The sequence below is a fragment of the Manduca sexta genome, chromosome 26 (genome assembly GCF_014839805.1).
Source record: "Manduca sexta isolate Smith_Timp_Sample1 chromosome 26, JHU_Msex_v1.0, whole genome shotgun sequence".
Classification (NCBI taxonomy): domain Eukaryota; kingdom Metazoa; phylum Arthropoda; class Insecta; order Lepidoptera; family Sphingidae; genus Manduca; species Manduca sexta.
In genome coordinates this window covers 16,878,608-16,901,982 of record NC_051140.1, presented here as the reverse complement: position 1 = coordinate 16,901,982, position 23,375 = coordinate 16,878,608, and the positions used below count along the sequence as shown (strand labels likewise).

General features: G+C 33.7%; 4 protein-coding genes across 5 annotated transcripts in view; 2 read left to right on the top strand and 2 right to left on the bottom strand.

Annotated features, from left to right (window-relative positions):
* Positions 1 to 551, bottom strand: part of LOC115450479 (5'-3' exoribonuclease 1) — a 28,058-nt gene extending 27,507 nt beyond the window's left edge. Inside the window, exon 1 of the mRNA XM_037443032.1 lies at positions 222 to 551. Coding sequence (XP_037298929.1) covers positions 222 to 296 — 75 coding nt within the window. The 5' untranslated portion in view covers positions 297 to 551. The remainder of the gene's footprint in view (positions 1 to 221) is intronic.
* Positions 552 to 815: 264 nt separating this feature from the next.
* On the top strand, positions 816 to 3,870 carry LOC115450490 (transcriptional activator hap3). 2 transcript variants are annotated; one of them, XM_030178518.2, is made up of 5 exons: positions 816 to 1,127; positions 1,206 to 1,324; positions 1,834 to 2,046; positions 2,764 to 2,806; positions 3,638 to 3,870. In XM_030178518.2, the coding sequence occupies exons 1-5, from the start codon at positions 1,031 to 1,033 to the stop codon at positions 3,742 to 3,744; spliced, it is 579 nt and encodes a 192-aa protein (XP_030034378.1). In that variant the 5' UTR covers positions 816 to 1,030; the 3' UTR covers positions 3,745 to 3,870. The 2 variants fall into 2 exon arrangements, with proteins under 2 accessions (XP_030034378.1, XP_030034379.1); XM_030178519.2 differs by having other exon boundaries at positions 2,748 to 2,806.
* Positions 3,871 to 4,041: 171 nt separating this feature from the next.
* LOC115450487 (ATP-binding cassette sub-family G member 5) lies at positions 4,042 to 12,208 on the bottom strand. The gene is made up of 13 exons (XM_037443033.1): positions 12,045 to 12,208; positions 11,031 to 11,148; positions 9,093 to 9,277; positions 8,614 to 8,676; positions 8,418 to 8,499; positions 7,998 to 8,129; positions 7,523 to 7,663; positions 7,143 to 7,350; positions 5,700 to 5,817; positions 5,536 to 5,629; positions 5,297 to 5,435; positions 4,819 to 5,004; positions 4,042 to 4,500 (listed from the first exon to the last, which is right to left on the bottom strand). The coding sequence occupies exons 1-13, from the start codon at positions 12,096 to 12,098 to the stop codon at positions 4,098 to 4,100; spliced, it is 1,923 nt and encodes a 640-aa protein (XP_037298930.1). The 5' UTR covers positions 12,099 to 12,208; the 3' UTR covers positions 4,042 to 4,097.
* An 871-nt stretch (positions 12,209 to 13,079) lies between these two features.
* Positions 13,080 to 23,375, top strand: part of LOC115452770 (ATP-binding cassette sub-family G member 8) — a 77,733-nt gene continuing 67,437 nt past the window's right edge. The window contains exon 1 of the mRNA XM_037443448.1: positions 13,080 to 13,309. The gene's annotated coding sequence lies outside the window, so the exon portion shown is untranslated. The remainder of the gene's footprint in view (positions 13,310 to 23,375) is intronic.

The following is a 23,375-nucleotide window of genomic DNA, read 5'->3' as shown; positions in this document are numbered from 1 at the left end:
AGTGTAGGTTAGCAAAGTGATAACAATTTATAATTTTGTGGATGTTGGTATTTAGACAATTTGTTTGTGATAAACAATAAGTATCTCAACTAAACTCCTTGTTTAAAATTAATGTTAAAGCGGTCACATTACAGTGTATGTTAAAAACAAACAAATTTAGAAACATATTGAAGGAAACATAACAACACCCATTAAAACAATTGTAAATTTTCAGAACATACCTGATATTGTTTGACTAGCTCATTGAGGCAAGGGTATCGCTCACTTGTGTACCTGAAGAACTTAGGTACTCCCATTTTGGCTGATTCTTGCAATTTATTCGCAAAATAGCCAAATTTGCGTAGTGTTGAGTGACCCCAAACAGAATAACCTTATTTTGTCACTGTGTACATAAACTGAGTTACACGAATGGTCCTATTGGTTTTTCTATTGATTAATTTGTGTTTTCATTAACAATTTCTATTGTTTAAACTGCATAAATAATGAAAAGAGGAAATTACTTTTCTGCAACCTACATCGCGACTCGCGTAACGGAGAATTTCTAGGGATGTCCGAAATCGAATAGGTGACATATGGTGTCATACTAGAAAATATGGACTATGTACCGAATACGTAACATATCTCTTCAGTGCCATTCTAGGACATATTGACTATGTATATTTATAAGTTTTGTGTTTTTCCCAAAAACCCATTTGTAAAGTTGATTTAAAAAGCGTTAGAAACATTAAAGTTCGCTATTGAAATAGTCGATTATTCATTACCTTGATTGCCTATCTGTGCCCACTCTACATTGCTTATGAACTAAGAAACTTTTTTTTTTTCGTCTTTAATCTCTGGTGTGACAATTTTTGACAAATTTGTGATGTCTGTGAATTGACTCGTAAACATTTACTATAAAATAATTCAACATTTTTGATACTAAATAAAATCTTAAATTACAATTGTTAGAAACCTGCAGGTAAATTGTAGAGAAAGGTTATAAAGTTTCTGGAAAATTTATAACCTAGCGCCAGCAATTTGATGTTGAACTATGGAAGGCGATGATATTGGAACTGATTTGGTGAGATTAGGCAATGGGTTTTTGGTTGATGATGAGACGTATGTCGTGAATTCCGACGATGTACTAGGTAAACAGTTAGCACAAGTTATTGACTATTCCTACTGCGTAAGTAAATGTTAGATGGAATAATCGTTAATTGTTTCAGAGGATGAAAACAATTCTGATTCGGGAAGTAAGAATGCACCCCTCAGAGAGCAAGATAGATTTTTACCTATTGCCAATATTGCCAAAATTATGAAGCGGGCTATTCCAGATAATGCAAAGGTACGTTTTTTATTTGACAATATGAAATGTTGTATTCCAAAGTATTAAAACTGTGAAATAAGAAACCTATTTACTTGAGGTGCATAAAGCTTGTATAAATAAGAATTTTAATAACTAGAATCAATGATAAAAGTAATCCCGTCTATAATAACATTAGCCACTACATTGTAACCTGCTTATTTGCTGATACATTAATAGTTTAGATGTAGGGTGATAACCCATCATCTAGAATACTTTATACTAGATTGAATATAATGGTCACTTGCAATGGTACCCATACTCAATGAAGATATGCAATTCAAACAGTATAGCAAGATTTTATTTTTTGTCGATAATAATCATTGAAATCACATACTTTATAGTTTGCTATTACAGCGAAAATATTTTTTAAAACAGTAAATAAACTGGCATTTAAAACACATATACTAACAGTAATGAAATCTAGTCATGCTCTGCTTGTATTGAAGAACCACTACTAGTCACATTAAGATTTGAATTCAACATTTTAGATAGCTAAAGATGCAAGAGAATGTATGCAAGAATGCATATCAGAGTTTATATCATTTGTAACAAGTGAAGCCAGTGATCGGTGTCAGACGGAGAAAAGAAAGACCATTAATGGTGAAGATGTTCTCTTCGCCATGAATGCATTGGGATTTGACAATTATGTGGAACCTTTAAGATTGTATTTGAAAAAATATAGAGAAATAGTATTATCACCTGTGAGTATAAACAAATCAATATTATTGTAAAAATAATTTTAAAAAGAAGCCTACAGCACTCAGGAATCAACAGAAAGTAGAATATACTGTTAGTAAAAGAATTCAGAATTAGACTCGTTCTGGAAATTAGCCCATTAAAACAAATAAAACAAACTATCATATATTATTTTGTTTTCTAGTCCAATTTTGTTTACAATTATTATACCCATATAAACATATGAATAAATTAATTTATTATAAAGCTAGCTCTGAAGATATATTATGTGTAATATGTTTTGGTACCAGCGATTGACAGTATGCTAAGTTTATTTTTGGCCAGTTTCTGTTTCAATGCAAATGTGATTACAGTAAAGTCACACTAATCCAGAACTAATGATTTTTTATGTTTACACCGATGATAGACATTGAAATAAAACTATTTTGCAGATTTTATTGTGGTTATAATGTAAAAATATTATACTTCTCTCCCAACATTTTGAAGACTTTACAGCCTTCTTGGCCACAGAAGGGGGGCTGAGTTATTGATCATCTGAAAAGTCAGTTAAAATCAAAAGTTTATGAATTATAATGTTAGGAAAGTTATCATATTTTTTATCTTTAAACATCTCTGCCATAAAATGTATATAATTGAGTTGGCATATTGTTAACAGCTGGTATCCATTTGTTACAATTAGTTTAACTGCAAATATATTGTAGTAAAGAATTTTCTGGTTACAGGTCACCATCAACAAATTAAATAAGACCATTGTGTTATATGGAGGTGAGATATTTGATCAGCCAGTATATTAATTGTAATTAGTATGTAGTCCAATAAATCTATGAAGTAGTTAGAACTTTATCTATGGCAAATAAAATACTATACTTACTATAATTGATTCATCATTCTGCCAGTGAAATATCATGAGAGCAAGAAAGTAATTATACAGAAGTTGCTGAAGTTGAGGAAAGTTAACATATTTGATATTCACCAATTGCCAACGCTTTTTACTCTGAGTTAAATTATTCTGTAAATAACTTCAAGTTTATTATAATTTTATTTTGAGGTACTAATTATGATTGATCCTTCAACCTTCTACTACTGTAATATAAATTCTTTGTACTTAGAAATTATTTTCTCCTTTTTAGTTCGATTAGCAATAAAAGCGTGTTTTTTTAGTTTTTTTAAACTATTATTTATTTTTCATTTTTTAGTTTGATTTATCAATTAGTTTTTTGTAGACATATGGTATTGAAATGTCTTATGAGTCATTTCGTAATCTAATCATTTCATTTAACTTCACTGTTGCATGGGGTTGTTCGTCCGAAACCGCAGGCATGCGCAGATCGCGCGCTAGCTCTATCTCTTTTACTCTTTCACAGCGGATCTATAAAAGAATTTATTAATCCTGGCGGTCCTAATAAGGATAATGGGAAACTCTTATCAAATTATTGCATTGTCATCGGTCCTTGATACATGTGTAAAGTTTCAAATTAATCAGATTTCTGGAAATTGGTGAAAATTGAGCTCAAAGATTCCGTTACATACATACAACCCAAGCTAATAAAAGCGTGTTAAAAAGGTTAGTATTATTTATTATTTTTTTTATTGCAGAGGATGGGACCGCGTGCGTCCCAGCCGAGAGTGACAATGAAGCTCCTTCTGACAGTGCGGTGCTCTATGCATATCCAAAAGTTATCGAGGACTTTACAATTTCGTGAATTTAAGGACAAGGATGTGCTCGTGTTTATATTTAGTAATGGTGAACTATTTGTGAGCTAGGGGTTAAGGATCAATTAAAATACAATTTATTTTAATAAATAAATGTTTCGTAATTTTCCTGCTAATTGCCATTTTATGTTGGAATATGATTGATTCTTGCTGGATTGTTACAATCAACTGAACATTTTATAACAATCTGTTAAAGATATTTGGGGAAAGTTTTTACTGTTTTAAATACTCAAAGAATACTTTTAAAGCATAAAAGTCAAGGATAAAGTAGTTCAATAGAAAATCTGTTTAAGTAATATAAATCAATACGTTTAATATTAGAACATGAGATACAATCAAAAATCTATTCTCTAAACTTATCCGTAATATAATTTGGCAGCGGCATCAGATACAAGAACTTGTTAAACACCATTATTCCCAAAGAAAATGCGAACGATAATCCCAAGTTGAAATTCAGATTGAAATCTCCTGATTGGTAAATATCTCCGTTGAAATTCTTTGATCCAAAGCGCTCTGTCAGGAAAGCTTTACCGCTGGCATATCTGCAGTTGGCGTTAGAGTTCAAATTCGCATTGGATGATGTTTGTATGAGGTTGGTGATGAAGGTACAGTTCTCGAATTCGTTGTATGGGAGGATATTGAACGTAGGTTGTTTGAAGATGTTTCTGTGAAGGAAGATGGATGCGTAACGCGTTTGTGTGACGTATGTAAGGTAGTACAACCAGTCTTCAAAGCCTTTGTAGGACCTGGAACAATCGTAAATATTTAATAAAAAGAGAATTTAAGAGTAATTATAAGCGAGTGATGATACATTTTTGATTCAAAATTAATTATTTCTAAATAACACGAGGTTTTATAAAGAGTTCCGTTTCGTGTAAATATAACTCTTTTAGATAAATGTCATTTGTAGGGCTTTCGGACTTGTCACCCAAAAACAGAATGGTGGCGCAAGCGCATACTAATAATACACGCAAACGCCACGCGCAGTTTGGCAAATAGCTATACATTTTTTTTCAAAATCGCATATATCTACCACAAGTAAATAAAACAAGAATAGACATTACCTCAAAACACCGCTAGCGAGCATAACGTAGATGCAAGTGATGTAAATGTTAACGATGGCCGCTATCAGTCCATTCTTGACGAACATCATCACCGACATGGTTTGCTGTTCCGCGTAGATGTAACAGGACCACAGCACTAGTGAGAAGTAAACGTAGTCGATGCTCTCTGTTATGTCCCCTAGGATTCTGGACAATATAAATGTGACTACTTTGGAAACATTATCTAAATGCTGACTAGATAAAGCACTGAGAGAACATAATTACAGCAGTATAAACTAAGTGAGGGATACTTTATGGAAATGCATTAGATTCTAAGGTAAATGACATGTAAGTTAGAATATTGGACTAATAATACTTTCATTACATAAATCGATAGATTCGAAGTATAATCGTTCGATCCTCGCCTTTTGCTTGTTAGTAGGCAACGAAGTTGGTTAAGGTAATTTTTGGGAGAGTAACAAAAATGTATATTACTTACGGGTAAATAATGGCTGCCGAAGCAAATGCGCTTATGAAGGAAAACGGTAGAGATACTAAATTCCATGATAAAAGTAAACTGGCGCCGCTGTAAAGACCTTCTTGAGACTCTTCGTAGTAACGAGTTCTGTAAGGCCCATCTGCAAAGTAACATAGTATATTAAGCATACTATGAATACTTAGTCTAGAAAGGATTTTTTTTTACTTAGTAACGATATCCATCAATACGTATTTACTTACATAAACATATCGTATTCATAATGCTGATGAAATAGGTTCCTACTATAGCGTTAAATATTAAACCACTTTTCGTTATAAAGGCTCGTTGGAAGTCCTGCAAAACAAAAATCATTAGTAAGTGCGGAAAAATTTATAATTAAGTGGTCCTTCCAGCCGGATTTTACCTTGGCTTCGTTGTAAAATGCCCAAAGAATAAAGAAATATATCGGAAGGCATAGTAATCTCATAAACATTTGCTTAATGCCATGTTTCTTCAAGTTAAATATCGACGCCAATGTCCGTCTGCAAAAGATTTCAAAATAATTATTTTTATCATTATCCTAAGGCACATTTTATTCATATTATTTCTCGTGTGCATAATTTTTATCACTTTATATATATAACTAGCTTTTGCCCGCGGCTCCACTCGCGTTATAAAGTTTTTCAGGCTAAAGTTTACCGTTATAAAAGTAGTAGTTTCCCGGGAGCCTATGTTCTTCCCAGGGTCCCAAACTGTCTCCATACTAAATTTCCTCTTAATACGTTGGGTAGTTTTTGAGTTTAACACGTTCAGGCAGACAGATGCAGCGGGGGACTTTGTTTTATAATATATTTTTTAGAACTTTGTAAGAGGAACAATCCCGTCATACATCATTGTTGCATAACTTTAACCGCACACGCAACAGAAGCTGTCAAAACGAATAAATTGTCCCCGTTTTTGCAACATGTTTCATTACTGCTCCGCTCCTATTGGTCATAGCGTGATGATATATGGCCTATATCACTCCACAAATAAAGGGCTATCCAACACAAAACAAATTTTTCAGTTCAAACTGGTAGTTCCTGAGATTAGCCATTACTGCTCCGCTCCTATTGGTCATAGCGTGATGATATATAACTTAGAGCACTCCACAAACAAAGGGCTATTCAACACAAAAATATTTTTTCAGTTCAAATCGGTAGTTCCTGAGATTAGCCATTACTGCTCCGCTCCTATTAGTCATAGCGTGATGATATATAACTTAGAGCACTCCACAAACAAAGGGCTATTCAACACAAAAAGAATTTTTCAGTTTGGTTCGGTAGTTCCCGAGATTAGCTATTACTGCTCCGCTCCTATTGGGTATAGCGTGATGATATATAGCCTATAGAACTTCACGAACAAAGGGCTATCCAACGCAAAAAGAATTTTTCAGTTCGGACCGGTAGTTCCTGAGATTAGCCATTACTGCTCCGCTCCTATTGGGTATAGCGTGATGATATATAGCCTATAGCACTCCACGAACAAAGGGCTATCCAACGCAAAAATAATTTTTCAGTTTGGACCGGTAGTTCCTGAGATTAGCGCGTTCAAACAAACAAACAAACGAACTCTTCAGCTTTATATAATAGTATAGATATGTATGAGGCCCAAACACCATTGTGAAAATCATATATTATATCGCAAGATTTTTTTTTCATACTGTATTTAAATAGCAAATTGACATATTATTTTTTTTCACACTGTAGTTTTTAGAGACGAATGTACGTTTTAACTATTTTAGTTACTGAATTTATGCATAAAGCATCATTGGATCTGGTATGGTCTGCATAATAAATTCAAGATACATGTCACAGTTTAAACTTACACGTAGAGCATCCAGATAACTTTAAATCCATTGGGTTTTCCATAATTCATTTGAATTTTATTTGGATTTATAATTCGGCTGTTTTCGTGCAGGTTGCCTTGCATTATGCCTTGTCCTTCGTGTTTGAACTTCTCAACTAATGCTGCTATCTGATGGTTGGATTCTATGAAGCGTTCTCTAGATCTTCGGTCAACCGTTGATAGACATACTGTAATACAAGATTCAAAATTAACATCATGTGACTTGCATAAGTGACTACGAACCACCGTGCATAAAATATATCAGATTAAGTATAACAGTTGTGTTGCGCATCGTCAATGATGATTTATAAAGTTACCTATAGTTTTTAATGAAACTAAAATAATTTGTTTTAAACTTACAATAATACATCAAAGGGTTTTCCAACTGGGGACAGGGGAATCCGATGCTGCCAAAATAGTCCAGTAAATTCCTCGTAGGACCAGCGTAAACGACATCGCCAAGGCATAGGTATACCACTCGATCCAGGAATGGGAACACATCTAGAACATAATAAATGGAGATAAAGCAGTAAGGATTAGTGTAGACAACGGATTCATTCTTATCGAATTTTCAAATAAAATGAATGTGATAGATACTATCGATCTTTGTTTTATAGAAAAAGGAATAATATGAAACATTGGAGACTTTTAAGGGAATTGTATAGGTATTGGTGTTGGGAAGGAAGGTTAATTGGGTTTTCGGCAATCTTACTAACTAAATTTAAAACTGAAAAAATGAAGGGAAACTTATTAGTGCATTCACGAATTAAACAGCGTAGATCTTCTTACGTCTAAAAGTGGATAAAGTTAATTAAAATGGATATTATTATGTTACCTGATCTAGGTTTCTCCATGGTGAGTACGATAGCCGTCCCGTATTTCTTCGCAGCGTTCGATAGAATTGATATTACGAGATATGTGTTCAGTGGATCTAAGTCCCATGTCGGTTCGTCCAGCAACAATATTACTGAAAGTATAAAACTAGTTAATGCAAAAGCGTAATGCCAATCAATTACCACAAACTTTCCGGAACAATAATCTACAATTTATTTGGTTTTGATGTCAATTTCTTATAAGGTACGTACAGGCGAAAGCATAGATTCTGTTAATTTAGATCCATAATATAGTTTCCTAAACTTGTTTGTTGTCGGTGTTTTTAGTAAAAGCTTATGTTTTAAATAATCCGTTAAAGGACAACTGAAGTAGGAACAGTGCAGCTGTTACAAGTTTATGTTTATCAAAAATTATTACTTACTCGGATCTCTAATAAGTTGTACTCCTATTATCAATCTTCTGTATTCGCTCTTTGTTAAGTTTGTGACGCATTTGTGAGCAACCTGTGCATATATATATTTTATTAATAAAAAATTCAAGTTCAAAAATAAATTACCGATCAAAACCATAAAATACTCGTAATCTAAGGCAAATAATAATATAAATGTTATATTTACCTGTGATAAAGCCAAATCAGCCATAACCTGCTTCACTTTTGACGACTTCAAATATCCTGAAATCTGGAATTAATAATTTTGATTATAATTTATATTTAATATAACATTGTCAATTCTCTTTATTTTATTTTTTTTACATTTTTAGATTGTATATTTAAAAAAACCATACATATAAAAATATAAAAAAATTAATGACCCTCCGATGGCAAAGGTCAAAACCCAGGACACCGGCGTTTAGGGATTCAAAGTCTCTTCACAATGCTCTTCCGAAGATGTTGGTCAAGGCTCTTTATTATTAAAGCACCGTAATTAAGGTTAATTGCCTTAAGTAAATTAAGGCACTCATAGTGTTTTGTTGGACACATCAGTGGATTTCTCTGCATATAGTCTATATTAATTGTCCTCTATTTTCACCAGCAAATAGTTTACTAACGACTAGACAAATTAGCACCATGTTTTGTTCTTATATACAATATTACCTTCGTGAGGGACAACCCTAGCGTCTGCTGTACACTCAGGCCAGGCAGCAGACGCGTGGAGTGTCGGACCAGGGCGCATGTGTTGTTGAATTGCTCTTCCTCTAACGGCACACCTTCCAGCAGTATATGACCTTTGGATGGCACTCGACGTGCTATCACGTCGAGGAGCGCGCGCTTGCCACTTCCTATTAGGGATGGAGGATAAGTATATATTTATGTAGACATTATGTAGATTTTCTTGGGAAAATCAGAACATTAAAATAGTTACAATAATAGTTAAAACTATTATTATAATGTTTGTAAGTTTTTAAAGCTTTACGGGGATTATCTTTGGAACTTTAGACCAATTTCGACAGATTAGAATTGCAGAAATATCTCAGTGATAGGTAACTTCACTGGGCCTGAATAATGTGGGCTACTTTTGATTATTACTATCTCAGAAAAATATTGTTATTTATTTATTTATTAATCTGGGAACAACAGACAGTTACACAATTTATATTAAATCAAATACATGTTAACAACATGAATAATAAATGTGAAACCCACAACGTTGTCCTCAAATTTTAACTTAATTTTAGTTTTAAACGAATTTTATTGATCGAGAACTGAAGAGATTGCAAATGGTATCCAAAGAAACATAAAAATCTAATTATATTTTATTATGATTGTAGTGTAGTTAAAACTAAAAATTGTGTTGACTATTTGAGTTATGCGGGCATTCAATATCTTTCAGTTATAGGGAGCTTCACCTGCTTTTCCTGCATAATGCAAGCCAGATTTGATTATTACTATCCCAGAAAAAGATTGATATGCGGGCAGAACCATGATAGTAACCTACTTTATACACACAGTCTCATTAAATTCCTATCAGTTTAGAAAACTTGCGCAGTAGCATAATCCATTGCTATTGACAAATTAATTTTGTTCCACGAAGTTCATTTCAACACAATGGTCGCATGACGCAGCGCCGGTTACATCGAAAGCCAGACGAGTGGTCAGAGTAGCGGTAGTGGTGCATTTACGGTCGGCTACGTACCGTTCAATCTACGTTATTCTGACCTAAATCGAGAATTGAGTAGCGTCCGGAGATTAGTCGCGAATGTTTGTAAATAGTTTGTTCTTAATTAATTTTCACCAAATTGGGTTGAAAGAAGAGCTTACATATATTTGATTTGAATTTGTCTTGAACTGAGGAATCGAAATTTCAAGTGTAATTTGGTTTTAAATGTAGTTATATGAATCAATTTCACTAAGGGCCTATTCACAACTTTACAGTAAATGCTACCCGCCATATAAATGTATGGGCGACCAAATACAAAAGTCACTCTCTAATCTATGCTCTCACATTATCCATAAATTACTTCTTACGACGAGATGTTTCGTGTCCTTGTCTACAGGTGTTCATTTATGGAACCCCCATGTGATGTTTTACTTCTAGTATTAAAAAAATGAAAACTGAAGTCCCAGAATTAGCGATTTCTTTTTTTTATAAAATGAACATAAAATCGCGCCGCGGCGGGCGAACTTTGGCTTAAATGCGAGCGACGCGACGCGACGTCGACAAGCGAACCTGTAGTGCGGCGAGGCGCTCGATGCCAGCAAAAATCATCAAGAAAATAAATGATCTTAAGACAGCGATACAATAGTTTTTAAATTTGTTCATTTTGCAGTTAATATTTAATACTTTAGATTCGACATGTGACGTCACGGAACTTATGACCCCTTGCTCCTTTGTCACATAATGTCACACTCAGTTGACCCCCTCTCCCTTTTAACGTGTGGCGTAATAATTTAAGTAGTACATAAATATAAGTACTATAAAGACCCCTAAAGACATAAGTGTATCTACATAAGCTGTTGAATATGATAACTTTCAAATAATTTTACTTGAAACTTGTGAAATAGGCCCTTAGTTAGATCACATTCGGTTATTACCTTTTGATCCCAGTATGGCCGTGACCTCTCCGCTGTATGTCGTGAAGGAGACATCCTTAAGGATGACACCTGTCTTGACTCCACCTGTGAGACGCTGGAAAAAACTACCCGGTTCCACCTGCAACCAAAGGTATTTCGATGTTTCGAATAAAATGTTCGCATTTTAAAATACCAAATCTCGACTCTGCATTCTACTAGAGCTTTGTAATAATATTGATCTGCATATTCAAATTTATCTCTATTATATAATTTAAATGATATATATTGATATAATAATATAAAAATAAAGATTTACAAAAATTGTAAGTGGTTTTGACAGTTTGGCTCTTCTAGTTCTTAGAGTAAAAGACTTCAACGGGTTCGCAAGTTTACAACTTAAATAAACTTCTTCGAGATAGTTTTTTAAATTATTAAAATAATATTACATTATTCTAATTGGGAACCCATAACTTCATTATGATTTCAATATTAAAAAAATAGTTCACTAAAGTAAAACCATTACATTATAATACAGGTTTAACCATTAAGAACAATAAACACTTTGGTACAAAATTTAATGATACTGCGTCTAGATTGTCTGCTAGTTACTTGACAGTAACACATTGTTGTGCTGAAGCTAAATATTATGTCTTAATTTAAACAAATCTTAATATAAAGAAATTCACCCATATCTAGACATGCGCAAGCGCATACGCATGAGTCTTTACTATTAACTTCAAATATTGCATCCATCAAAGACAATTTTAATTTGATAACCAGTTTAATTTAAAAAAAAAATTATATTTATATTTACCAATTGTTTTACAGTTGACTTATTGTTTCTGGATCTTAAATAATTCAATTGTGGGTAATTTTGAATACATTCTATACTAATATATTTATTTCAACATTTTTTGTCACTTTTTTAATTTATATGTATCAATTTGATGCCAACTATTTTGTTTGGCACCTAGGCTCAGTAGGCTGCACACAGCGCAATTTATTGTATCCAACTATTGTTTTATATAAACTCACCTGCCCAGAATGAAAAACATTACACAACTCCAAAGTATAATCACTGCCGATCATATTTATTTGTAAAATTTCTCAAATTGTAATCAAATTATCAATATATTCCATAAAAATAATAACAAACGCTGATGAGAGTGACACAGCCCCTACGTTGACAACTTATTGCAAACTAATTCATTTGTGTACAACTTCGTGCTGAATGTGGCTGAATGCGACGTTGCCAGCTGTATTTAGAACTATCTTCAGAATCGTGGTTGTACTACATTTATTCAATGATTTCTTGATGTTGGATTTTGTACTGTATTTCAATTAATTAAGATAGATATTTGTGTGGTTGATATTGATGGTGGCTGTTAAGGAGATGGATAAAATTATTTTTAATTTTAAATAATTTTACAAAAACAATAAAAAGAACTGGATAATCAGTATAAAATAAATTCAAAAGATTTATAAGTTTTTTATAAAAATATATTTCTAACAGCGCTTATATACTTGTATACTTGTACATTATAATAACATAATACATTTTAATATTTAAGTTTAATATTTTTAAAAACATATATATTTTTTATGTGTTCCTGTCAAAGATAAAAAATAATTTGTAGTGCAATATTATTTTTCTACTGCCATATTATTTTTTTTAAAGTCACACGATGCCTTCACTTAATTATATTTTATACTAAATTTTACATTTAATTATTTATTACATATTAATGTTACACTCATAGTCATACAAAGTCAATAAAATGCCATGAAATATGATACATGCAAAGTAAACACTATAATATATCGCTTAGCCTTAACAATGAAAGCCTCATTTTTCCACATATTTCCAACGCATCGTCGTCGGCGCACAAATTCTCCATGAACCTCAAAAGGCTAAACATTAGCTCTCTCTCTTTTGCACCTATAGCGAAACCTGCTATGCTTATGAGACGCCCACACATCACTATTCATCTTGCATTCCAACATCTTACATCCTTTTCCAACTAACGAAAGTAACATGAGACAGAAAGAGTGGGGGATACATGCGCAGTGTCACTGACTCAGGTATCGCGCAGTCGCACAGCCGCTGTACATAAATCGTCTCGTCGTAACATTCAAATATCGAAATATATCGAACGAATATTCGAATTTTGAATTAAAATATAACATGTTTCAATAGTTTTGGTGTTGTTTGTGCGAGACGCGTTGTAATTGTTGTGTTGAGTGATTTGTGTTGGTCCGTTTGTGTTGTTCGCGCGGAGTCCCGTTGGTTCGTTCAGCAGGTATGTTGACACTGTTATGTTAGACGATATTTGTAACGTGTTAGACATGTGGCTTGTAAAACAAAAGGGTTGGAAGTAATTAAGGCACATGATCTAGTATTAAATAATATTAGTACTATCTCAATGGCGCAAGCAGGATAAGCTCTGACAAATTCCCTACGAAGTTCAAACTTGGGTTATTGTTTCAATTGATACGTGTAATAAAACATAAAACCATATCTGATCTCATGAAACGTGATGAATATTCACGTTTTTCGATAAGACATTGTCTTAAGTATCACTCGTTAGATAAAGAGTTTTTACATCTACCCGCGAAACTAAATTTTGAACAGTTTACTGTTACATTTGAAATTGTATGAAAGTTACGTTTCTTTCTTTTCAACTATCGTGTAATATATTTATAAGTTCAATGTCTCTTAAAATGACGGATAAAATTCATAATATTACGAATTTAATGACTGAAGAAGTGAAGAATGAAGTTTGTATGACAGTGCTTAAAGTTTAATTGCGAACTTTCCCCGTATTTTGTTAGAAAGCAACAAATTACCGGTTATTCCATTAACTTTATTAAAAATAATGTCAGATTCACATATTTTGTAACTGGCAATTATCATAGTTATTAAGAATAATTTCAGAGAATCATCGTTAACGTGAATTAGTTTGAAAATTCAGCTAAGATACATATTCTGAAGGTTGAAGTGTTCTGATAGTAGCAATTTATAAATATGTTTAGTTCGTGGAATCCTGCGCATTGTTTGACCAAGGACGCATATGAATTAGTACCTCTTTGCCACGGTTGTGGCATTTAAAGTCCTCGATAAGTCATCCCAAGGCGCGGTGACGTCATTGTTCGTAAAATAAAGTAAATAAATTTTCCGCTTCTACTTTAAAATATAAAGGGATACATCGGACATTAACAAACATGTTTGTGTTCCCCAAATTGAATAATTAATGCGTATTACTTACATCCAGAAATATGAAAATCTCCAGCTGATCAACATCCGGATTCTGAAATATTCAGCTGATGGTCGTTTTATATATACACTTGATCAGTCTGTGGTTTTAGCATTACCGATTGTAGGTGGTGGTGTCTATCGGTAAATTTTCTTCAAAGACCTAAGTAGATATCCATAACCCCACTTTCTGTATGCTCATACGCATCTACCTGGATAAAACATTCAGTAGGTTATACAAACATTTGTTCCAACTTCTAACCTTGTAAATGTTCTTTGTTGCTTGAATGAGGGGCACCTGGAATGGACAGAGTTAACAAACAGGGGTAACTACTTACCTTGGTTTCCGAGGCAAACAAGTTCTTCATAGGGTTGTTTTCAATCTTGTATTACTTGAAATACGATCGCGAGGTGACACTGACGGTGGTAGTAAAAGTAGTAATTTCATAACCAAGATTGTGACTTGCTAATCTTCCATATAATGAACCTGTCGGGGTTTTTGTGTTGCATAACGTCATATCCGAAAGTTTGTTGAATTATGAATGATTAATGTTAACTTTTATTTCCAAAAAATATAAATGAAGTACTTGTTTTTAACCTAAGGATTGTAATTTGGTGGCGTTTGATTATATTTAATTTTGAAGTTCGAAATTTAAAAATTAATTACCTTATAATTTTGGGAATCTAATGATAACCACACAGAATACTTGAAATTAATTAATTTTTCAATAATATACTTGGATCTTCTATTATACCTGCAGTTGAATAAATTGGCCTTAGCATTATTCGAAATTCAAATTAAAATACGTTCGGTTAGCACTGACCAGCCAGCATCAATGTTCGATTTATGAGTTTTGTTGGAACCTTTTTGTTGTTTATTGTAGTCATTTTGCGGCTCCAAAGTGGGTCTGGCGCCGCCGTGGCCGCATTCCGAGTTAGGGTTTAGTTTCTAATGCATGCTAACAACTTTCTGAGAATGTGACCGCTCTATCTCAGACTGTGTTTATCTCTAAAACCTTATCTTTAGTTTAGTAATGTTTTATTGGAATTTGATAATGTAGATCTTCGACTGAGATATTACTTTGATATTAACTTAATGAGTTAAATAATTACGTTGTAGGTATATTGATTATTAAAAGCATTTTTGCTACATATGTAAATTAACTTATTACACAAGACAAAAATAACACTGTATCTCTATTATTAATTTAATAATAGCGTGTTACTTTTATAGCTCGGCTGATAAAATTATCCGGTTATAGAGACGATTTAATGTCTACCAAAACAGGCTCCAACCTATAAATTATTGTTGATCGAAATGTGTCGATATAATGTGAAAGTTCATTGACCTTTAAAATATTCGTACCTACTGTAATCAGAATGATGGTTCCATATTTCGATTTGCACATTATACATGCTAAGGTAACATTCGAAGATTGCTTCAAATTGTTGCTCGATGTCGTTTCATCTGTCGTGGTGAATTGTTGATTATTTTTTTATTATGCTGTATTTTGTGAGCGACTTTCGACTCGAAATACTTATACTCTCCAGGATGAGAGTTTCATTATAGATGCATAATAGGATAGAAATAAGCCCAAGGTACATTGTAGTGATATACTTATAGGTCGTCTTAATGTCTAATAAATACTCCTTTATGGCTAAACCCTTGCGTCGATATGTATACGTATGTTATATGCAGCAAGTAGACTAAACTTATAAGTATTAAAAAATGCAGCACGGAACCGAAAAAGTGTCAAAAATATGGTTGGAAAATTACGCGTCGAAGATTTAAATACCACCTTTTTCTCATGATAATTTCGACGAATGATCACATAAATAAAATGTGCTCGCATTAAAAAAAAAGTTAAATTACAGATAAGTATCTGGCTACCCAGAACCATCCTTTTATGCATCTTTTAAAGCCTTTATAAATTCTAAATTTGAATCGTCTGGTTTTTATGGTGGTTCAACGAAAAAGGTTAAAACAATGGTAACGAACTCGAGGCATGAGTCAATGTCTTGGAAGGCAGCAGAGCGACGCGTCGGGCTCGTACGTGAGGTCCGAGCACCTATTGTTGACCTTACTATGTATGCAACGCCTAGCTTCCTTCCGAGCTTTATGAATTTTAATTTTACTTACATTTTTATCTAAACCTGCTTAATATTGAGTTTTTTTGCTCAGTATCAGTGCGGAGACTGGAATAATTTGTACACATAAAGGTTCTACTCCTATCACATCATGGGACGAAAAATTCATGAAGGGAGGGTGCACTAGTTGCGCATTCTACCCCTTTAGGGATAAAAAGGCATAGGTGTGTGTATGTTTATCTACTTATGCATGTGACACTAATCTATTTATAAATATCTGATTCGGTCTAAACTGTATGGCATTTTAAATTGTAAGTGTACTATAAAAAATCGCCATAAGTGTTGATTTTGCTCATCAGTTTTTCTCTACTCCATCGGAATTCAATTTATTACGCCATTGCGTAAAAAGCCTACAAGGTACCGAGTTAGTTAATACTTCACATTCCGACCGGTATTTACTGGGCGCACACGGCCCATTCCTTCGCATTATATCGGAAAAAACGCGTAAAGTTTTACTAGTCGCCGCAACTGTCGTGCAATGGTCGTAATACCTTATTTATAAATCTTAGGATAAGACGATATCTACATTTAGTGCGATGTCAAGTTAATGTGAATTACTGTTTAAATTGTTATTATTGTAGCTGGTATCAATATTTTATTTTATTATGATTAAGGCTTCATAAATTAAGTACTTATTATCTCTTCCATTATTTTTTATTTGAAAACTTTAATCTCTAAAACTTCTACTCTGACGCTAATCGGAAGCTACATTATCCGTGAGTGCTGTAAAAAAGTAATGAAGTAACCTATAAAAAGTAGTCTACTTGTTATTGAACATTAACGAGGGCGGAGCAGCGAACATAAGTTAGTTTTTATAGAACACATTATCTTAGTTCATATAACTAAGATAAATTGCATTCTTCTTCTAAATTCAATAAAGGTGTAAGCGTACATGCTATAAGAGTATTACAAAAATTATGGCAAATGTAGCTCAACCTTCGAGACTTGATTTATTGGATAAATATTCATATTCAGACCAAAAATCTACGGTCTGTTTAGACCAATGTAATTTATATTTTAAGCAATTAATTCTACTTGGCACGGCAGCGGACCGTGACTGTGTTACTTATGATCTCAGTTACTAATGTGATGTTCTTTAATAATTAGGTTGGTAAAGTTAAATAACGTTTATTTTTTCGAATAAAGAACATAAAATAGAACGCACATTTAAATTGTGATACATTTCTCAAATGAGGAAACGACAAGAATAACATCAAAACACATCATTCTAATCGATGACATTTATTTGTAAAATTCCCATGTTATTATTTAAAAAACATGTTTACTCTCGTAAATGGTAAATAACTTGTGACATCATTGTTGACTAGAATTATAAAACTGCGCGTTATTTATTCGAATCAAATTAGTTTAAACGCAAAGTGAATCTGAGATCTGCGCAGGATTCGAATTAGCACTTTTTTATACGGATATAGCAAAGAAACTCCTCTGAATTTGACGGTAAGCGGAGTATAGTTCAAGGTGTCGACTAACAAGAGATTATCCCTCGCCAGTTGATAAAATTATGCCGGCCTGTTTGAAACAAGATATACACACGAAGTTCGCAATTTACCAGATGATGACAGATGAAACAGCATGAGCTCAGCGAATAGTCCATGCATTTGTTTTACCTCTCTGTCTATGCTTACTCTTGTGATACTGGCGTGATCATATGTTTATCTAATTTCCGCAGATCTTCGCAATATCGTGGTCTCGTAAGCATCGCCTATCATTATCCACTACAATATTAGATTACGTAAACCGTCAATACAGCATTTTGCGATTTGCAAAGCTTCCTCACGATATTAGTAACGGTTATTTGACACAAGGAATGGTGGGTTGAGCAAACAGAGTGTTCTGAATTTTGGGCTTATAGGCTAGAGAAAGGAATCGAAAGACGTTTGGTGACAACGTATGTTGTATCTAGTTCTTAGGACAGTTGTAAACTCAACTTGTACGTGTAACAGTTCCCCCCTGCCTACACCCTTGTAAATTAGGTGGATCTTGTAAAAGAATGGAAACGAGCGATACAACCAACAATTTGATCCATTATTCTTATTCCTTAACACGTTGAATGCGGTTCACGCAAAATTTGTATTTTTTTTTAGTCGCATCGCATGTGCAATGTCTCACTCACTCGCGTCGCGTAGTGAAACCCCAGAGCGGGACAACACATTCCATACGTGGTGCACTGCACTGGGGCCTTAATCTTTATCCCAATGTAATCTCGTAGCATGGCCGTGTTACGTTATCTCCATGAAATTAGTGTGGAAAGGTCTTCTGTATGCCAATTTTTATTGTCTTATACGTGACGCGATGCGTTACGTACTTGTTACGCACTACCAAAATAACTTGTGGCATGGAGAATAAGTAAGGCTCATGGTGTGTTCATTGTTTTGGCGTCGAAGTCAATGTGTTAATTGCAGGGTAATATCAGACTAATACCTTATGTCTGAGGGTTACGAGAATAAAAAAAAAACAACGCAGTGCTTTGTAATTCAAAATAATGTATGGTATTGCTACTGTTTATGGGCGGTCGTATCGCTTAATTCTGGCGAGTAGATTTTGAATATACCATTATTTAATAATTAAGCCCGGTTGAATATAATTAACGTGTGAATTAGGATATGTTTTGCTCTAGTTTGTAACGTAAAGAATTTGACATAAATTCTTGCTGTCACATAAGGTAAATTCAATATGTCTTGTCTGTACTTACGTAATAATTAAATTTATTTAGTGTATTAATATATATAAACCGATTACAGGCTTACTAAAAAGACAATCACAAATCACGCCTTTGCCTCGAAAGGGCAGGCACCGGTGCCACCAATGTACCTAAGCACAAGTATAGGTAAAATTATATTTGTTTCATTTTTAATAAATTAAGCCAAAATATAAGCTTTTCCATTAAAGTATGCTGAACCGATACGGAGAATGGCGGAATTATATGAATAGTTCGGTGTTAATACTGAAATAAAGCGGATAGGATATGTGTATTTCCTGAGCATGTCGTCTCCACGTCCTGCAGCATTGCATTATTTGCTTATCTTATACATTGTACATTTCGTCTCTCAGCTAGGACTTTCTATTGAAACAGTGCGGATATACACATTCTGCGTATCCTTACTTCGCTTCAGTGGAAACGTACTCTTATGTTTAACTACATGTGTTTTCTTTACTGAACTCTTTTGGATATGCAAAACATATGTGTTCTACTTTATAGACTTTACATTGAGACTGGTTAAATAAATCCATAGCAATATTTATTTAAACTCTCGTTTATTTTTACGCTTGTATGCATTGACAATTATAGCCGGCTATATAAAATGGCACGTAATTTGTAAGGAATGTTGTTTATATATGTATGTTCCCTAAGATAATATTTAATTTTACACGCAATCAAATATGTATGTCAAAACGAACAGTTATTATATGGCCTAACTATGCAATGATCAGCCGAAATCAATAAATGATCCCAATTGCTATCTGCAGATTGATCAAAAAACCATCTACAAATGTCAATCAAATAATTTATTTGCTTGGGATTTTTTATTTTGTTTTTATTAGTTCATTTTTGCGATCGGTGATAGCGGTTGTCATTTTTTGTTTAAGTATAGGTACATGTATATAGTATCGATATAATCGCATTACTCTCACTTTTAACAAATTATCACATAGCTGACTAAGCCTTTTGTTCTTTACTATTAAAAAGTCGTGCGACAAGGGATGAAATCGAATTGTGCGTCATTAAAAATGATGCGATTTTCGTGACCGACCGCAGTCGTGCGCGGGGACTTACGACCGACTATTACACTTTCAAAGAAATATGATAAAGTCGAGTCATTGACCCGCTTAGTTGAGCATGCGGCGGCTTGACAGTTTGTTCGAGCATAAACAGGCGTGACTGCGTTAACACAATTGCAATGCCTACATAGCTGCCTGTTTTTCTTCAATGTATTCTGCCGCGTGAAATTGCGAGCGATGAGGTTTTAAAACCTTATCCAGGTAACTTGTGAGCTGTAAAATAACTTATAAGTTGCCTCGATAAGGCAATTTTAAATACTTTACCGTACAATGCCCTCAAAGGCTTTCTGACTCATAAGCTCTTCATGTGTTCAACACTTTTGATCTCGGGGAAGTCCCGTGCTTTGATCGGGTCATGAAATTCATATTTATTCGATGATTGAATCCGATACTCATTTTGAATACGGTATCATTAACTAATAAAAAATAACGTTAAATTATTACTTAAATACAGAGGATGTTTTTGTGCCGCTTTTTCTACGTTTCAATCCGCTTCAAAGACGTGGTTACATTATTGGAAGATTACAGCTCTTGGGAGAAATATTATTTCTGCGCTTTTATGAAATATTGCAGTATCTATTATACAGTATATGTTATTAAGAAAAAACATACAATTTAAAATTTATTTCTAGAAAAAAAAAACAATCGCTGCGTACGGAGACTATTCGGTTTTGATATGTATACAATAAAGTTAGAAGACGAGCGAAACGATCATGTGTTTGTAAGCACTATGCCTGCCTATCAGCACTTCCATAACCAAAAAGTTTAAATTACGACGTTGGCAAGTTTTTCACTTGACACGTTATATGCGACACTGACGCTGTCACTTTGTTGCCAAGTAACACTTGAGAGAAAGAAAAGCTATTTTTTGTCGCAGATACAAATAAAAAAAAATTAACGTACATAACAATTTAAAAAAAGGGAAAATATTAATTAATAAAAATCAAACAAAATAATAATAACTTGAACGTCTATTAGTCTACCCATGGGTTAGTCGTGGCTGTGACAGATGGGTGACCACCGAACAGTTGCTTGAGCAACTTTAGCAACCTTCAATTTAATCGCACTTAGCGTGTGTATAGTGTTTCTCGGTCACTTCACAGCGTCTACGCTACGCCTTATATTTATAACCGTTTAATTAACTAATAAATAGATAGCGACATGTAATTTGTCGCATATCACGGACGGTTGCGTAGAAAACTCATATTAATGATCAGCACGTAGTGTCGGTGTGAAGGCGATCGTGTCCTGTTGTCGTGTTTACATATCCATTGTTCTTAAAGATTTATTATTTTCCCGCCAGAGGTCATTTGTGGCTGTATGGGATATTAATAGTTTTGTTTTCTTTGACTATTTTTGGGTGATGTTTTTTTTTTTAAATTACACAATGCGTGTTATGAAATTTTGATTTAATATTAATTTAATTAATATGTGTTAATTTTCAGTTTTTAAAGTTGTTAAAGTAACTTAGTTTTTAGGGTCACGTACCACAAAAGGAACCTATAATAACCTATGTTCCAGTCGCTCTGGCTGTCTGTCAAGATCTTTCTCAGGAGCACATAGAGGTATCAAATTGAAATTTATATCAAACAAAAGTTATAGGCTAATAAATTTGTAAGTCAACGTTATCAAACCATGACTGTTCGTGTCGCATATTTGGCAATAAGTAATATTTAGCAGCACACGTAAAAAAAAAACTGTAAAAATTTATAATAAAAAAAAAAAGCGCTAATTTACTATTATAAACTTGAATTTGAAATTTATTATTTGCAGTTGGTGTAATAACTATGCCTAGGGATCAAACGGCAGTTAAGTCTGTCGAGTTTGCGCTTTAAGATACCTACAAGTTTGTACGGAAGCCTCGTTGCGCGAATGCAATTCGGACTTTTCAACACTTGATTCAAATGTCAAACGGCTGCAGACAGCCCTTTGACGGAGACTTAATTGACATGGAATAAGGTCCATTTTTGTTAAATAGCTTTTGCTCGCGGTTTCGTATGCATGAAAGAATTTTCATGCATAAAAGTCCCGCTATATTTTTCCCGGAATAAGAATAGGCCATGTCCTTCCCAAAGTGTTAAATTATATCCATACCAATTTGCATCGAAATCGGTGCGATAGTTTTTGAGTTCATCGCATTCAGCCAGACAGACGCAGCGGGGACTTTGTGTTATAATATGTAAGGATAACTTTCAAAACGGAAAAAGGGGTGCCCGTCACTCGCATATCCGTCCGCATGCGCAGTAATATATGAACGGTATAGTTTATATTCAACGGAACGTGACACGCACCATTACACTAATATAAAAACGTAAACAAAACTTATTTGAATATTACTAATAGTTCCGGCCCGCGTGCTGACCAATAACGTAAACGGATAGTTAATACGTTCATCCCATAATCGCTGATGTCGCCATCCTCTCCCGGTGACCCTCCTGAGCTTGGTAACCCGTTAGTGGATTGCCCTCAGCATGGTCACTTAATTTCAAAGGGTTGCAAGCGCTTAAACCGCTCACCCGAAAGTACGCTGTGTTTGTATAAACCGACGCGTCAGGCTAACAAATATAAGGTTAAAAAAAAGTAATAAGTTGAAGAAAAACTTAAATGGTCACAATTTTACTGGATAAATATTATTATTAAATACGAAATAAAGAATAAAAACAAGCTAAATATTATATTTTACGGTAAATTTATTCAAAATATGAAATTGAAAGCGGTATGCTCAAACATTACATCATATAATATTTTCTCCTAAACCCATAAAGGCGATGAAAGCAACAAAAATTACACGTAAGATTAAATAATTAAATGTAATAAAAACAATTAAGTTTTCTTAAAAGTAGCGAAAATAACAGAGACAATAATGGAAGAATACGTGATTTATACGGTACTAAAATTTCTTCGCATAGGCTTGATGACATCAATTCGAAGGTAAACAAACGGGACTTTTAGCGGGAGAATACCAAAAATAATAAGTCCGTTCTCACAATACACAAGGTCCATCAGCGTCGCGTCCATTTGTTAAGAAGTTTTCACACGATTTGCAACTCCGTTTGGCGAACAATGGGCCATAAGGCTGGTTAAGTAATTCGATATCATTTATTTATGTTCTACCGTTATAGCCTAGTTTGTGAAATGACATTGTGCTAATGTATTCAATTTTT